Source organism: Astatotilapia calliptera, chromosome 12 (genome assembly GCF_964374335.1).
Source record: "Astatotilapia calliptera chromosome 12, fAstCal68.1, whole genome shotgun sequence".
Taxonomy (NCBI): Eukaryota; Metazoa; Chordata; class Actinopteri; order Cichliformes; family Cichlidae; genus Astatotilapia; species Astatotilapia calliptera.
Window position 1 is genome coordinate 25,221,514 of NC_137433.1, and position 17,342 is coordinate 25,238,855.

General features: G+C 41.8%; 1 protein-coding gene across 6 annotated transcripts in view; it reads right to left on the bottom strand.

Moving 5' to 3' along the window:
• Positions 1-1,993: 1,993 nt before the first annotated feature.
• The window catches only part of pde4d (phosphodiesterase 4D, cAMP-specific), a 209,955-nt gene continuing 194,606 nt past the window's right edge, over positions 1,994-17,342 (bottom strand). For all 6 annotated transcript variants that reach the window (XM_026186601.2, XM_080308786.1, XM_026186600.2 and 3 more), the window contains 9 exons: positions 9,595-9,688; positions 9,317-9,492; positions 9,096-9,194; positions 8,824-8,988; positions 8,489-8,588; positions 6,663-6,817; positions 6,410-6,532; positions 6,113-6,295; positions 1,994-6,021 (listed from right to left, as the gene is read on the bottom strand). In XM_026186601.2, the coding sequence (XP_026042386.2) occupies positions 5,512-6,021; positions 6,113-6,295; positions 6,410-6,532; positions 6,663-6,817; positions 8,489-8,588; positions 8,824-8,988; positions 9,096-9,194; positions 9,317-9,492; positions 9,595-9,688 (1,605 nt within the window). In that variant the 3' untranslated portion in view covers positions 1,994-5,511. The remainder of the gene's footprint in view (positions 6,022-6,112; positions 6,296-6,409; positions 6,533-6,662; positions 6,818-8,488; positions 8,589-8,823; positions 8,989-9,095; positions 9,195-9,316; positions 9,493-9,594; positions 9,689-17,342) is intronic.

A 17,342-nucleotide genomic window follows, 5' to 3' on the forward strand; every position in this document is an offset into this window, starting at 1 on the left:
CATAGAGTGATGGTTAGCCTCAGCCCAACAGTCACTCGAGTAAAAATGCCATTTTAAAATATTATGTCTTTACATATAACTGAATATATTTATTTGTTGGAGTGCAAGCAGACTAAGAAGTATGTTTTTGAGATTATAGGAAATAAATCCAATTCTATCTGCGGGCGTTTGTGTCCTTCGTGACTCTTTGTTCACTCGTGAAGCGTGAAGATTGCTCTCCAACCCGCACCTGATGTTTCAGTGAAACTGCTCTGGTCCCATTTTAAGGAAAAGTGCGCCACCTAGTGACACGATGCTGGATTAGCACCAGAGCGGAAGTGACGAATTTATGGTGAGTCGAACCCACTATGACTATATTGTACATTTGAACGTTGTACTTTTATCGCACTTATTTTGAGTAGAAAATGTTGCATTTATCGTTTTATTTACTTTTTTACTATAGTTTTACCTGATAGGCATTGTCATAGGTACACACTGTTAACTGTAACTCCATTGGAGGTGCAATAAAAACACAATTGTGAAGCTACTTTAAGTATACAGTCACCAGACATTTCATTAGGTACACTTTGTTAGTATTGGGTCAAGCTTTGCTTCATTCTTCATGACAAAGTGCTGAAAACATTCTTTAGAGATTTTGGTCCATATTGACATGATCGCATCGGACAGTTACTGCACATCCATGATGCAAATCTCCCCTTCTACCACATCCCAAAGGCGCTCTGATGGATTTAGATCCAGTGACTGTCGAAGCCACTTGAGTACAGTTGTCATTTTTAAGACAACAGTTTGAGATGATTTGAGCTTTGCTACATAAACAGTTTGCTAGGTAGGCTGTGGTGTACTTTGGGGTGACTGTAGCTTGGTGGTTGGTTGGAGGTTCGATCGCTCACTCTACAATCCAAACATTGCAGCAGAAATTGAGAAATTAAAACTCGTCTCCTGCTGTCCTAATCTGCTGAGCCTGCGTGAATTGTAGACCACACTGTCTAACACTTTTGACAGTTCTTAGTTGACAGTTCCAACTGCTTTAGTGTTCAACATGTTGTGTTTTCCCTGTTCTCTTGTGCATACTTTGGTTTAGTCTTTCATTTATTTAATGTTGCCTTCTGATCAGCTCGAAGCATTCTGGCCATTCTACTCTGACCTCTGGCATCAACGAGTTATTTTCACCCTGAGAACTGCTGCTCACTGGATATTTTTTCTTTTTCAGACTGTTCTCTGTAAACCCCAGAGACGGTTGTGAGGAAAAATCATAGTAGATCAGCAGCCTCTGAAATACTGCCATGTTAAAAGTTGCTTAAATCACCATTCTTCCCCACTCTAATGCTCCAACTGAACTTCAGTAGGTCATCTTGACCATGTCTACCTACGTATCTACCCAAATGCACCAAATTGCTGCCACGTGATTGGCTTATTAGATATTTGCATTGATGAGATGCTAATGTTGTTTGTCCTAAATTGCTCACAAAGCCTATCCTTGTTGTCACAGGGCAAACTCTGGTGCGCATCCTGGACAGGCCGCCAGTCTATCGGGGCTAACGCATAGATGCACGGGATCTTTCACACCTATGGCCAATTAAGAATCACGAATTACCCTAATACCCACGTCTTTGCCTCAAAGACATCATGTCACTCAGATGTACAGCTGCTTTGTCTTGGCTCTTCCTCTTGAGCATTTCAAAGCAATTTGTGCATTCATAATTGCTGAGAGACACGTGCTCTACAGCAGTGGTTTGCCTTAGTATTTTGCACACCAAAGGGCAAGCCACAATTTCAAGGCACCGCTTATATTCATATCAGCAGAAAGTTTCTATTTTTTCACTGCTGAAGTGTCAAAACTTATGCCTCAATCACCTTATGAGACACCTTCAGAGTTCAACAAGTGGTCTTGCTGAACCCTGATTCTTTTGAAGTAGGTATGAAGAGATTGTTTTATGAGGAAACTGTGACTCAATTCTCCAATACCTTAAAAAACAATCCAAGCAAGAAGTGATTAGGCAGAATCAACCCATGCTTTTATTTAATCCATTGCATATAAAAACTTTTTTCATTCTTTTTATTTGTTTTTTACATAAAGTTGTATGATCTACAGTGCTATCCAATAGACTGCAATTAACAAGGAATCCATTAAAATAAAATTTTAATTGTCCTGTGAAACGTCCAGACAAGTTGGCATTCTAAAGACATAACCCAAAATATAATTGTCCCAAAGACCTTTTTTTTCTTCTTTTTTTTTGTCTTAAAGTTACAGTTTGTATTCTCCTTTCATACCATAAAAAAATAGAACACATAATGAGAAAAGAACCCACTATTTCCATTGGTCCAGGGCTGTTTAGAATCTACAGTATGTGTGTCAAAATAAGAGTCCATGTTTCAGGACAATGATGCAGTCGCCCAAACCCCTTGAATCCCACCCCATACCCCCACCCCTCCCTTCACTACACAAATATAATAAACCCTTCTCCTGTGCAGGCAGAGAGATGTCAGTGGTTTTGGATATTGCAAGTAATGTGAGTGGTCGTGCGGGCAGAGCATAGATAAGCAACACACCGCCAGTGTTTCAGCCATAATTAATGCAGCAGTGGCTGAACATGCAGATGTGTCTCGAAGCCTCTGTGCTTTGTAGGGCCGTAGTCAAGCAACAGCTATACACTACTGTTGCGCCCCATTCAGTGTTTCTGTAGCTGCGAGACAGCCACGCAGAAGCAGGTGATGCGGCAGCCAAAAAAGCGACTCCCACATCACGTCTCCTGACAGGCTGAATCACATCTGTGAGTGTAGAGGCAGAGCGTAAAGGAAGTGTGAGCTGTTCAGACCAGGTCTACAGCAAACTCGACTCTGGGGACATCCGGCTGGCTATAGGCCACACATCACTCATGTGGTAAATCTCAGGCTTGCGGTCGAACCGAGTCTCCGCACACGTCTGCACCGACGGCGTATTTTCAAAGCAGCGCCGTAGCTGCGAGACAGAGCAAACCGTGTTTGGCTGTGATTGTGGAAAAGGCAACTTTTCTCAGCAGGAGATCGGGCCGACCCAAGCCAAAAAGATTCACCACTGCAGCAAAAAGAGAACTAGAGAATTCAAAAAATAAAAAGGCTAAAAGTAAATGACGTGTTGAATTTAAGGCACAGCCCATGGGCCAAGGAACAGTTTCTTTTTTTTCTTAAAAAAAACAATTTGGCTTTCCCTCTCTCTTCACTGAGCTACTTCTCAGCTAAGCAACATGTCGATGGATCGTTTTTGTTTTGTTTTTTTCTTTTTTGTTGTTTTTCTTTTTTTTTTTTACACTGAAATTCATGTGTAAATAAACATTCTCTCAACAAGAGGTACATAATACAGCCACGCCATCACCAAAAGGGATGATAAGAATCAACCATTTACAGCAAACTGCATTATGATAGTAATAACATTAATAATTATATATTATGTACAGCACAATAAATATATGTTTGTAAACAGCGATAAAACCAGAAAATTTTTTATTACAGGTAAGGGCTCTGGGTGAGGATGGGGGGAAAAAAGAAAGAAAAGTATTGGCACAAAATGAAAGATTAAATAAAAAGTTTTAAAATGACACATAATCAAAACGAGCACTCTTTAAAAAGCGGTGTGCAGTACTTCAAGTGGTTTTTTTTTCTTTAAAGAGGTGGATTTTCTTTTAAATATTGTATGTACACTGGGGTTAAAAAGTATATTTGGATATTGTAACCTGCAAGCCTGCGATGTGGTCTATGCTACAGTAAAATATTTACTGTACCATCTTCATAATGCAAAAAAACCAAAAAACACACACACACACACACACACACACACACACACACACAGAGGGGGGAAAAAAAAGAATCAAGCAATAAATAATAAATTGAGGCGTAAAATATGATAGAAAAAAGTGAAGAGTTTTGGCTGTGATGTAGGGCGACAACGTTCAAGCCTATGTGCGCACGCGTTTTGGCGAGTTTAAATAAAACAAATGTAATCATAAACGAATATATGTATCTGTGCAAGAGTATCTGGATATCTGTAGAGGATATCTGACGACTGCACGATGGAGCTGATTGTCTTGTCGAAAACAAAGACAGTAACTGGAGTTAACGTCGTGTAGGCAAAAAAACCCTATAAAAACAAAAATGTGTTCGTGATGAAAAGCACATTTACAACAGGTAAAAGAAAACACAGTGACTGGAAAAAAGCAGCAGTTCTTGATGTGCGTGTCAAATAAGGGCAAGAAAATGAAAAGAAGGACGATAAAAAGCTTTCGTAGCATTTGTATAAAATCACCCTATAATACCATTTCTATTTCTGTATACTTGGAGCACTAAACAAGCTTCTAAAAAAGGTGCTTTTTGTATCAACTACAAAGCATTGCATTGTCTTAGGATGTGTTCAAAAGAACTGCAGGCAACGACAATTAAATTTAAAGGCTTGTAACAATGTAACTGAAGTGTGAAAACCTCGGCTTTCACGCTTCCTTCTCGGTGAAGACGCTCACCAAAAACAATAGTTATTATGAATGAATTCCAAAATTCAAACTGACAGGACAAACCAAATATGAGTACAGTGGCATGGAAATAGTAGTATAAATGCTATTGGAGCAAGTGCAAACAGCTCAGAACACTCAATGTAACCCAGCTGTAAAGATATCCCCTTCAAGAAAAAAAACAAAACAAAAAAACACTGAATATCTACGACACGTTTCTCCCCCATTAGTTTCCAAAAGTGCCCTCGTTTTCTTTATTTCTAACAAAACAGAGCCTAAGATTGCAAAAGTAAATTCTAGAAAATATCTGAATCTTACATACAGTACGATACAAAAAAATTAAAGAGGTCTAGGACAGCGACACAGCCGTTTCGATTTGAGCTTGGTGTCAGTCAGGTTTTCAAGGAAGACTTCCACAGCAGAAATGTGTCTCAAAAAGTTCCCCGGTGTGCTGCAGCTTTCATCTCTGCGGCGCCCCGTCAGGTTTTCTCGACCGGATGACAGCATAACGTGCCTCCTAATTTGTAGCGGGAGGGGGGGGGATATGACCTAACCGAGAGGGAGGTTCTCCTTGAACACGCCAACAACTGTCTCTGTAGAGTATGGGCACTTAATAAAACACGGAAACACTGGCAAACCTTCGGGCGAGGCTGAGACGAAGCAGAAAAGGAGGAAAACGTGATGTTACGTACAGTAAGAACAGCACGGAGGAGACTGAACTGCTGGTCCACAAACTTAAGCCTGTAAAAGGGAGGGGGCTGTAAAGGTGAAATAAAGACACACCACTTCAGTACAAATGGGAATGGAAAGGAGTTTTCCTGAGTGCAAAAAAACTTGAAGTAGTACCAGTGGGCGTGTCTGAACAAAGCGGGCAGGGAGGAGTGGCCAAGGTGGGGAGCAGCGCACGCTTTGGAACCAGAAACATGGATGTATAAAAACCACACACAGATTCAACAAAACCCAAAAAATATTCTATAAATAATCATCTGTCATTACTAAGAAGAAGAGTTAATCAGATGCTGTCCATAAACTGCTATGTGTCAGGGGATTTCGCTTTCTCTTCTTCCTCCTCTTCCTCCTCCTCTTCTGCTACCTCTTCCTCGACAACACATGATTGTGAGCAGGGTGTTTCTCCCTCTTCTACTACCTCATCATCATCGTCATCGTCCTCCCCCACCTGTTCGTCCAAAGGTATCTCTGTTGATTCAGAGTCCTGCGTACAGAGTGTTTTAGAATCAGTACAGCTGTTTTCCTCCTCCTCCTCTTCCTCCTCCTCCTCCTCCTCTGGCTGGCTGCCGCTGTCTTTCTCAGTGTCCGACTCCCCGTCCTCCTCCAGGGTGAGCTCGAATTGGAACTTGTCCCCTCCCGGAGGTCGAGTGCTGTCCTCAGGCTCGTCCAACGCAGGGGAGGGACTTTGGGGGATGGTGCTTTGGTACCACTCTCTGTTGTCTTCTAATGTGTCCAGGATGTCCTGGGCATCCGGATGGACCAGGTCAGCCCACGTCTCCCACAAAGGGTGGACGATATAGTCTATGAATCCAACCTACAGAGGACACGCAGGAAAAACAGGACTCTCAGTGTGTGTCTACACAGCACACAAGTACAGTACACTTATCTGCCTGTGTGTGTGTTACCTGGCTCTTTTCTACTGAGGCATTGTGTTTGTCACACATGGGGCTGATCTCCATGCCCCTCTCCCGTTCTCGGTCACCTTGGCTGAAAAACTCTTCCATGATGCGATCCGTCCACTGCCGGTACAGCTGCAGAGGCTTGGTGGGGTTGCTCAAATCTGCACAGTGCACCATGTTCTGGAGAACCTGAATGTGACCGGTAACACAATCTAAAACACAGCGCCAATGTCCCAAAAGACAATATAGACAGCAGCAGGAAATACTACAACAGAGACGTGGATATTAGACAGCCAGTTTTACCTGTATCCTGTCAGAATAGTTATCCAGCAGTAAGACACCAGAGCTGGTCACTTTCTTAGTTTCCACCATTGTTTTCAGATCAGCCAGCAGATTCATGTGCTTGGACATGTCTGTAGCTAGCACCTTATAAAGACCAACAACAAACTGTTACTAGTACTCAGCAAAGAACACTGTCGCTTAATTTGTACGTAATATACTACACAAGGCTTTCTACTCAGCCTTTATTACAAAAGATGAAACTCTTTTCACTTACGATGTCAATGACCATCTTTCGCAGTGATTGTCTTTGTTTTTTGGTCAAGTTTTGGAAGATGTCACAGTTCTCCTCTTGCAGGAGCTTGAAACCGACTGCTAGATGATGGTTCTCTAAGACGGAAGAGTCATTGTACATCAGTGCCAACTCTGAATCTGCAGGGGGGAAACGGTTGGTTAGTTTAGTTTGCAGAAACTTAGCAGGAAGCTGATAAGTCCGCTGGTACACTTCTGTACATCCAACTGGAAATTCTTTTCAAGTTGCTTTTAGGCTAAGCTTAAGTTGATACACGCTGCACGCCACTTTGTAACCCACCCCATCTCTTCCTTTTCATGCTTTGTCCTGTTAAATCAGTGTCTGCAGTCATGCATGCCTGCTCTTGTTCTGTTCTGGAGGTGTTGCTGCTGCTCTCAGTGCCTTGTGCTTTCCACACATGTGCATGTGCCAAAACCATACTGCCAAATACAAATTACCATAGATGGGAACAGCAATTCTAAACTGTGCATTTCAGTTTAATTAGATCCATAAGACAATAAATGTGCAACAATCGCCTATTAGTGCAACAAATTTCTCTAATGGTGTCTTGCTGAATTTTATGTGTGCTGCTATGGATTCCTTGGTGAATGAGCAGCAGAAGAAAGCCCCATCATGTTTACCGCTGAGAGATTTCCCACTCGCGGTCATTTGAAGGACCTCTAGCTGTATTTAGATTTTCCATTAAGATGCATTAGTCTTGGCCACAGTGAAACCGAGCAGCAGAACAGAGAAAGGGGATCCTGCTCCGTTGCTCTCTGGCTGACAGCAGATCATTCTGGTGGCACTTAACAAGGATGACTCATACTGCCTTTACTGCAGGGATTCCCCATTTGGGGCTTATGGTAAGCACTACACATTTTATGTGTGTGCTACGTGTATGCGACTGCATAGTGTGCCTTCTGTTCTGAGGCTGGTGTTAGTAATACTCTTATGCATTTGTGCCCAGTGGATATAAACTGCTTTTGTTTGAGTTTTCCTCTAAACCGCCAAATTAAGGTGATATTTGTGATACTGCTAACCATAAGCAAGTGAGTCAGTTAAAGTGAGATAACAGGGGTTTAGTGTCTAGCTCAGGGATACATTAACAAACACAACAACATGAAGCAGGCATGCAAGTCTGGCATGGTTATAAGCTCAGTTGAGATGCTTCTATCACTACTCTTGGTGTTAGTGAGTCACACAGATTATCTGGCTTTTATTTCTTTAGGTTTTGATAAATCTGTCTTTGTGATGTCTACCCTTCACTCAACAATGGAGATTACTGGAATTTAGCAACCAAAATGCAATGGCCTATAAAAAGAAATAAGACTCTCAGCGTTGATTAGCTACCGCTTGATGTAAACAAGAAAATATTGAGGTCAGCACATATAGTGTGGTTACATTTGTCCTCAGAAGGACGTTTTCCTAAGAATCCTGAATGATGTTGAGTACAGGGATTAGGGCAATTATTGATCGTCTCTTTGAACTCCTCTGCTTTGGAATCACATGTCAAAGCCATCACACGTGCCTGCAAAAAACATGCTGGTAAACACGTGCATGTGTGCAGGCACTAAGTGTTTAAGCCCAACCTGCACATTTTGGAGTTGATGCAAGAATCAATTCAGAGTTTGGATTAATTATGAAATGCGATTTATGAGAGAAATTATATTTATAATGCAGAGTGTGTGCATATGTATGCTTGCTAACGAAGCAGAGGCATCAATGTGCATGTTCTCACCTTTGTGCCAGAGTGTGTGCGTTTGTGAATACTTGGTAATGACACAGTTGCTAACACTCATATTCAGGCTTACTGGTGTTAATGAGGAACTGGTTCGAGACTCCAGGATGGTCCACGTCATGAATTGCACTGGCAAAGATGGCAGCGAGGATCTCAAGGTCTGTGAACACAGCCTGGAAAGAAGAAGAAGCAAGTGTTGAAGGGAGAGCGGAGGGCACTGATGCGAGAGTCAGCTCGCTGGATAAAAATACCCTTTCAAGTTTAGAGCCATTGATTGGACGTGGAGAAGGAGTTTGATTGAAGCTGATTGTGGAAGCATGGCCTACGTGTTTGTGAGTATATGCATGTCAATGCATGTGTACAAGAGTGCTCCATGTCTTTGTGTGTGTGCGTGCACTTGCACCTCACCTCAAGGGCAGGGGTGGATAGCAGCACGTGAGTTGACTGGGTGACGTCAGCAGCATGGATGTTGTTATGATAGGCCACATCGGCATGGTAATGGTCTTCTAAGGTCATCAGGTAGGTTATAAAGGTGTCAAGTGGAATTTTAAAAGTTTTTAACAAGTCTCTCTCCTGCAAATAAGAAATAAAGGGGGGGATTACAATTAAGACGATTTGGACAATTTGGGGATTCATCAAGCAGCAAAAGAGCCAGAAAAACAGAAGAAGGAAGTCTTTACCTGGAATATTGTGTACATCATGACTGTCAGTGGTCGATTCCCAGAAAATTCGGAGATTTTAAAAACATTAAGGCCCCATTTATTCACATGCTCCAACTCCTGAAAAAAATCAAAACCCCAAAAAACAATGAGATAAGATCAGAAATAAATTCCCTCAACTATATACATCAAATTGCACACACTGTGCACTATATTTATGTAAACTATGCACACAAACACACCTTAGCAAGTTCATCTTCGGTCTCGGTCTTGACCCCAAATCGAGGGATGTTCGAGTTTGTGAGGCTGGATGAGTGCTGCAGCTTTTTCACCCCACTGATCTGAGACATGGGCTTGTTCTTCTTCTCCTTCTCCTTTTGCGTTTGAGGGGATGGCATCTCGACTTCATGCTGCTTGTCTGGAGAGACACAGTGCAGAAAAAAAAGAACAGAAAAGTGAATACAAAGATTGTCACGATGCAGGAAGGAGGGCGAGTCTATCTACCCGTGTCATCACTCACCCAGGAAGGTGTTGGAGATGAACTCAGAGACTTGGTTCCCAGAGCGGCTCATCTCCGAGAGGTGCGTGAGCTCTCTATTCAACATCCTCTTGAACTGAAAGCGGAGCACACACGTATATGAATAATGGGTTCAGTGTCTCGGAAAAAGGCATAATCACAATTACTTGGTTTTTCAGGTCAGAGGTGTTCAGAGGCACTTAATAATGTCATTTTCAAGTAAAGAACAGAAACTGAAAACAGTTCAAGTTCCAGAACGTGAAAAAAAAAATCTATGCATGTAAAGAAAACAGATGATTTGATGGCATACACATTCCTAATAGCAACAGTCTTTTGCAGACAGATTTTTAAAATTTCAAGGAACAATACAGTAGTTATTCCCAGAAATTTCACCTTCTCTCACTTTAACACACACACACACACACACACACACACACACACACACACACACACACACACACACACACACACACACACACACACACACACACACACACACACACACACAGATTTAGAGGGCTGCTGCCCTGAAAAAACTGACAGCATTTATTTATTCCTCATTTGCTCTTAGCTCTCCGGTGCCTAATTGAAGTGGCAGGCCCAAATTTAGCTGCAGCTTTGGTTTTGAAAACCAAATTGATTGATGTGGAGGCAAACGCTTTAAATCACTGATGTTCCAAACCACAAAGTTACAAAACAGATATTTAAAAAACCCCTCAATGTATTATTTAATTATGAATGAATTTAATTATGAAATTGTAAAATGCACAGTGTATATCAATGATTTATGTAAAGCCATACTGATCACTTTAAGCAAGCCATAACACCACAGGAGTCTCTTTAGAGCTCAGTCCGATTTAAGAACACCCACAGGCTTTTTTATAATGATGACACCAGAGGCTGCGAGCCACTTGCAGCCATTGTTGCAGAAAAGCGACAAATACAATAATTACAAACATATAAAAATAGCAACATATAAATAAAAATGCAACCTACAAGATTTCCAGATATCTGTATAAAGTAAAATTAAAAGATTATGGACCTAAAAAGGAGAGACCTAAGAGTTGCTGTTTTCTTTGACCTAAGAGGCCACTTGTGCCGTTTAACCTTTGAAACAACCAGAATGGAAATAACGATCCAGAGATTTTGCGAAAACATCTTTGCTCTTGAATCCAAAGTCACCTAAATTATCATTTTTTTCTGTGAATTACACCCAGGCAGCACCATGCGAGTACAACATTGGCTCTTCACATCAAATGCATCAAAATGGAAAACGGACCCAGAAATCTCACACCAATGCAGCAACAGTTTGAGGAGATTTATTACGTGCGTCGTATATCTCAACTGGTCTGAGGGATGAAAGTTACAAAAAAACCACGTCCTCTCGATGAAAATTAATTTAAGCAATCACGTCAAACTAGGTGTGAAGCATATGAATATATAAAAAAACTACACTAATATAAGAAGGGATCTTACCTGTATGTATCCCCAGGACACAGAGAGCAAATAATTTGCTTCAGGCATTTTGACAAATCAAGCAAACCGATCCAGAAGCAGAAAAGGTGCAGGTTTATAGTCCGGTATACTGCTCAGTCAATGAAAACACTAGACAGCTAGTAAAACAAAGGCAGTTCCCGCCAGTTAAAAGACCTCAACCTGAGGAGCCCGCAGAGCTCGATTCCAAGTAAATCAGCTGTGCAGAGTCCGTAAGTGAAGCATTGCGTTCTTGCCCTGCAAATAACCAAAGAACCAAGCCGAAGAAAAACAGATTCTGACAGAGAAGCGGAAGAAACGTGTCTCCCCAAAGATCCGATGCGAGCATATTGTGACCACACACGGTGACACAGATTGGCATGTGAACACACAGAGTCAGGCACAGGGATGCACTGCTGAGTCTGTGAATAATTGATGATGGTGCGGATGCTTAGTAGATGCCAAAGCACCAGGACAGCAAAATTTTTCTCTCAGCAGCTCCCAAACAGGACTGCCTGGCTGCTTCTGTATGTGTGACACAAGCTCCCATGTGAAGCGCACAGGCTGCCTCCCTCACACGGTCGTACGACGGCAGCGAATCAGGGCCCGGATATGAAAGAAGTGTGAGCTCATCATCATCATCTCTGATTGGTTTGGATTGGAACAGACCTGAGACTGCCTGCTGTTTGATTGGCTGGGACTGAGGTCAGTGGAAAAATCTACCCCTTCCCTTTCCTTTAATTCCTGCGGTGCAAGGGGGATGTTAGTTTGCGTATGCATGTGTGTGTGTGTGTGTACAGTACACACCTACATTTGTGTGTATGCAAAACATGTTCATATAAGATGCATGGCCAACTGTTCTAACCTTCTGCACAGCTTGATATACAAGTGCAGGTTACCTCATCCAACATGATATAATATTTTAAAAAAGCCGAGGTCACCTTCCACCCCGGTATTCAAGCGAGGTGAGTCACAGCAGCATCACTGATGAGATGATGTAAACACACACACAAAAAAACCCCATCATTAGTCTTACAATAAGAATGAGCGTCACAGTTATCTGAAGTGGGCTCAATAGGACAGAAACTAAAAGTGCTGCAGCCACACAGGCTGCTCCGTGTGCGTGTCAGCAAGCTCGGGAGGTCGTCGCTTTAATCAAAGGCAAAAGATGAAACCTTATTCAAGCAGGAGTTTTTTGTTTTTCTTTCTGAAGCAGCACCAAGCGACAAACACCTCCAAAGTGAGTATATCCACCTGATGCTTTATGAGTGCATTTCATGTCTCCAGCAGTCATTTTTTAATGTTGACATCCAGCATTATTGAATTATCCGCCGATAATCTCAAGTCTTAAATTTGAAATTTTACAGGAAAACCCACGTTGAGTCAGCTCGCCAACGATGTCCCAGTGAAAAAAAAGGGCATTGACAGAGAGCTGTTTGCAGTTTGCTGCAATTCAAATGTACAGGGCATCTGAATCTTGTCCTACCAAAATGAGTGATATTAGATGTGTAAGCTCAAATAATTACTGGACTGCTTCTTGTAATTGCAGGTGTGGAAAATTCTGAACTGTGATACTATTCTTAGGATCTGGACAGGGGGTATTTCTAAGAAAAGCAGAACCAAACTTTGGTGAAAAACATGTTTACTTTGGACTTTGGTTTATTTAAAGAAATGTCTTAGTATAAACACTTGTGTATGCTCTTCAAATTACCTGTTGAGGTACTGGTCCAAAAACATTTCCAATCAATGTTCAGAGTTCAGACAGCGTGCAAGTTTTGATATTACAGCTTTACTGATAAATATTGCAGTGATGATGATGATGATGATGATGATGATGATGATGATGATGATGATGATGGATCATTTTTCTAATCATCACCACCATCTAACTTACCCCACCCCATAAACCAGGGGTGTCTGACACATGGTCCTATCCTTATTAGGGTTGTGGGGGTGGTTGGAGCCTATCCCAGCTACCATAGGGCGAGAGGCAGGGTACACCCTGGACAGATGGCCAGTCTGTTGCAGGGCAGGGAATGTACAATGAAGAGATAAAACTTGAGAGAAGAGCATGTTTGCCCCTGAAAAAAGGGCGGCATCAAACATCTGGGAGATGAGGGGAAAAAAGGCCCAGCATTTTATTAATTTCTATCGGCTGGCACCACATGTAAAACAGTGGAACACAACCGCACGGTAATTAACACGTAATCCATGACACACAAGCATAAATGTCGGGGATGATGTCGGCCGCTAACATAGCTAACGTCGAAAGGACTGCAAAGGCTGCCTGCAAAAGGCCTTAGTAATGCTGATGAGCATTAATAAACAGAATATAAAATTACAATTGTCAAAGTTAAAAAGATTATTCCAGATCTTTATATGGTTCATATAAACTTCTTTTTAAAAATTTGAATCTTTAAAAAACAGTGAAAATTTGAACCATAATCAGGTTATTGAAACTTGCGCACACCCACACAAAACATCCACAGCCCCTGCGTTTCTTTAGATTTAGAGTCTGTTCTTTCTTTTTCATGTTGTGTATGTAAACGCACATGTGTGCATGCATGTGTCGAGTGTTTACATTGATTGAAAAGGGACCAAATCTGTCTCTGATTACTTTACGCCCCACTTCCACAGCCTGTTTGGCACTGTGAGTAATTTACAGCTACACTGGAACAGATGAGCCCACCGGCTCGCTGAGATCCAGTCGCTTTGATTGACTCACAGCCAAGCAGGCCAGCACAGGCCCAACACACACGCACATGTGTGCACGCACAACACATGGTCTCCTCTCAGGTGGACAGTTTAAACAACGCCCGCTTACACCTCACTAATCCACACAAACTCCCACTCGCTGTCACGCAAACACACACAAAGCAATAGCTTAGCCAAGAGGTGTGAACTCAAACTATTGGGTAAAAATTGGAAAGTGTCACACCGAGCATAGATGTGTGTTGTGACCAAAAATATCTGTTCCTGCTGTGTATATATAGCTCGCAACACCTCCAGATCAATGTATTTTTTTCGTTTCTCACATTCTGCATTTATTCGGGCAGCAGACGCCCCCTCTCCGCAGAGGGAGCAGGAACACTTTAATTGTTGTCAGTGTTATAGATGAAATGGGTCTGTCACCCATTCATGACATACAGAAGACACCAAGGAGGAAATCCATATGTAGGAAGGCTACAAACAGGTAATGGTAAGACTGGTTGGTGGTTCGATCCCCCGGCTCCTCCAATCCACACATAAAAATGTGTCACAGGGCCAATACATAGTGCATGACTGTTAGGAAAAGGGCTGTACCACACAAATACTAGTCCATGTACCATTTATAGCACAAAGTATACCTATGAAAACTAAGATCAGCAGCAAGATGCAAAAAGCAAAGAGAACTAGCCACTAATTCAGCCACTGAAGAATGAGTCTGAACCGCATCGCATGTGTAAGCCCTCCTCGCTGAACTAGATCCAACTTTTAGGGACAAGACAGTTTGAATTCTTAAGGGAAGCTACATGTTATTCAGAAAAAGCAGAAACCTCTCCTCGCACAGATCTGAGATCAGTGATGTGAGGCTGCTAAACTAGGTGTTTCCTAAGGAACCTCTTGCTCTTTCTTGAAATGAGCTGCTAAGAAACACTAATAGTGAAATATCAAAAGAATAATACTTTTAATCATTTAAAAGTATCACTGCAACAAGTGGAGGAGATATAATCAGTTACTGGTTATACTTGCACATATTGTCTGTTGGCCTCATTATTTGAAACTTTGGCCACATTTAATAGCAGCACCTGCCATTATAGCAGTGTACATATATAACAGGAAAAGCATAATTTAGCACAGGTCCATATTACAGACTTTGGTATTTACTTTACCTGCTGCAACAATTAGAGAGTCATTATGAAAACAGAAGATATCCACCAACACCCACTGGCTGCTGCTGATTTGCAAAAGACAGGGAAGCTCAACCTTACAGGTTTAGGTTAAAAAGAGAAGTGACACGATCCAGATTCTTGTTCAGGTGTGGCACCAGTCGCACTGCAAGTGAATCAGACTTACTAAAACGGTGATGCCAGAAAAACAGAAAGAAAGTTTTAATGAGTCACTTGCCATATGCCAGGAGGTCCGCAGATGAGATCACGACACAACCAAAATACACAAGTCTTAACTCCTTCCCACATAAAAAGACATTTGATCACCTCCCCAGTACCCTTAATGACGAGTTCTGAGACCTCAATAAACATCAATAAAGACAATTTTTGACGACCATCAGAATAGGTTCTAGGTTTTTCCAAGGGACGCCCTAGTAAGTTGTATACAAAAAGATCACAATCACTAACTTCTGATTCACACCTTGTCATTTTGTTCTGGAAGAAACCACTCAGTTCAGAAAAGAGTAACAACAGTTGCCCATAGTAGGAGTCCAAAAGGGGGAAAGAGTTCTTGCCTTTAGTAAAAAGGACACCTTCGAACCTGAACATCCAAGCATGACACCCTGATATTTCAAATGAGAAAACAGCCAACGCTAATCAGACTTGACTAGTGCACATCGATCTTACAGAAGAGCAAAAGAATCCTCGAAATACTTAATCACACACAAAGGAAAAATATCTAACCACGGGAGTATCCTGAACTTGAACCCACAGAGAACCAACAAGTGTCACCTCAGAGACCTATACGAGATTACAGCAAAGCGTCTAATAGACACGCTGTCTGTTAGACGTGTGTCAATTTCACACTTTGCCTCTGCAAAAGGGTGAAATAGACACACATGCAGAAGTTGAATTACCAGCAGGGGGAGATAATAATAATAATAATAATAATAATAATAATAATAATAATTTTTAAAAAAGCCAAGAAGTCAGTAGTGAGTAAAAAAACATGTGAAGTACATTTCAGGGTCCTTAATCAGTAGAATCGATTAAGCTAGGTGGCTAATATGTACATATTGTCCGTGTAACTGTGTTAATAATGTCTAAGAGTCAAAGCTGGAAATGGACAAGCTATGCCAGTGGCTCAGCGATTCTATTACAGGTTTTGCCGTGATACTGGGTTGCAGAGACATGTGCACTTTTAATGTCAAAGAAGGTGTTACAACTGCAAACGACTTGTTTCATTTGGTGTACAATGGGTGTGTGTGCTGTGTGTGTTTTTAGCTACTGTGTGAAAGTGCATTAAGTAGAATGGCAGTACGAATGTCCTGGAGGGCAAACTGACCTTGCCTAACCTACTGTTACAGCAGCCTCTAAGCCTAACAGAGTAACCTTGGGAATAGTGATATTCCGAGGTGACGTGCAGTATTTTACCAGAATATATTGTGACCTGATTTGAGAGCAGAGATGATGAATGGGAACCCACAAGGAACTGTACTTTATGGGCGGTGAGTTTTAACAATGGTCCCAAACACTGAGAGAAGTGATTTTTCCGTAATTTTATTCCATTTTCCTCAAATGAATTCAATCTTTTTTTTTTTTGGTTTCTTTTATTTATCTCGACGATGAGCTGAGGATACCTTTAAACACCGATGTTAAAGTCTGCGGGCTCCACACATAAAGTAATGGCCATGTGTGGGAGATGTAGCGACTGTATTACATGTGATGTCTTTGTCTGTACGTGTGTGAGTGTGTATGTGTGCATTGCTGGAGTGAGATAGCAGGGCGGCTGAGCCTGTGGCTGTTGCCATGACGACCAAAGATAGCTGTGCTGATAAAAGAGAGCATGTTACAGTTTTTCTTTTACCTCTCTCTCTCTCTCTCTCTCTCTCTCTCTCTCTCTCTCTCTCTCTCTCTCTCTCTCTCTCTCTCTCTCTCTTTTTAAAGAAGTGATTTTTTAAAATTTAAATGAGGTAGATGTGCAGCGTGATGTGTGTGATCGCACTAACATCAGAGGTGAACCTGTGCTTTTTGTTTGATTCCTTTGTCTGTCTCTCCTCTTGGTTCGTCCCACCTCGTGTGACATCACAGTGTGTGACATCACCACAGCCCAGAGCTGATCAGCATTCAGAGCAGCACACTAACACTCTCACACACACGGACACACACACGCAGTGGAAGCGACTGAGCATGCTCATACCAAAACTCCTCGCTTGCATGACGATGCTATCGCTAACATATATAAATGGTAAATGGTAAATGGCCTGCATTTGTATAGCGCTTTTCTAGTCCATAGGACCCCAAAGCGCTTTACACTACATTCAGTCATTCACCCATTCACACACACATTCACACACTGGCGATATAGACCATACAACATAAACAGACCAATGTGCGGTGCAATGACTG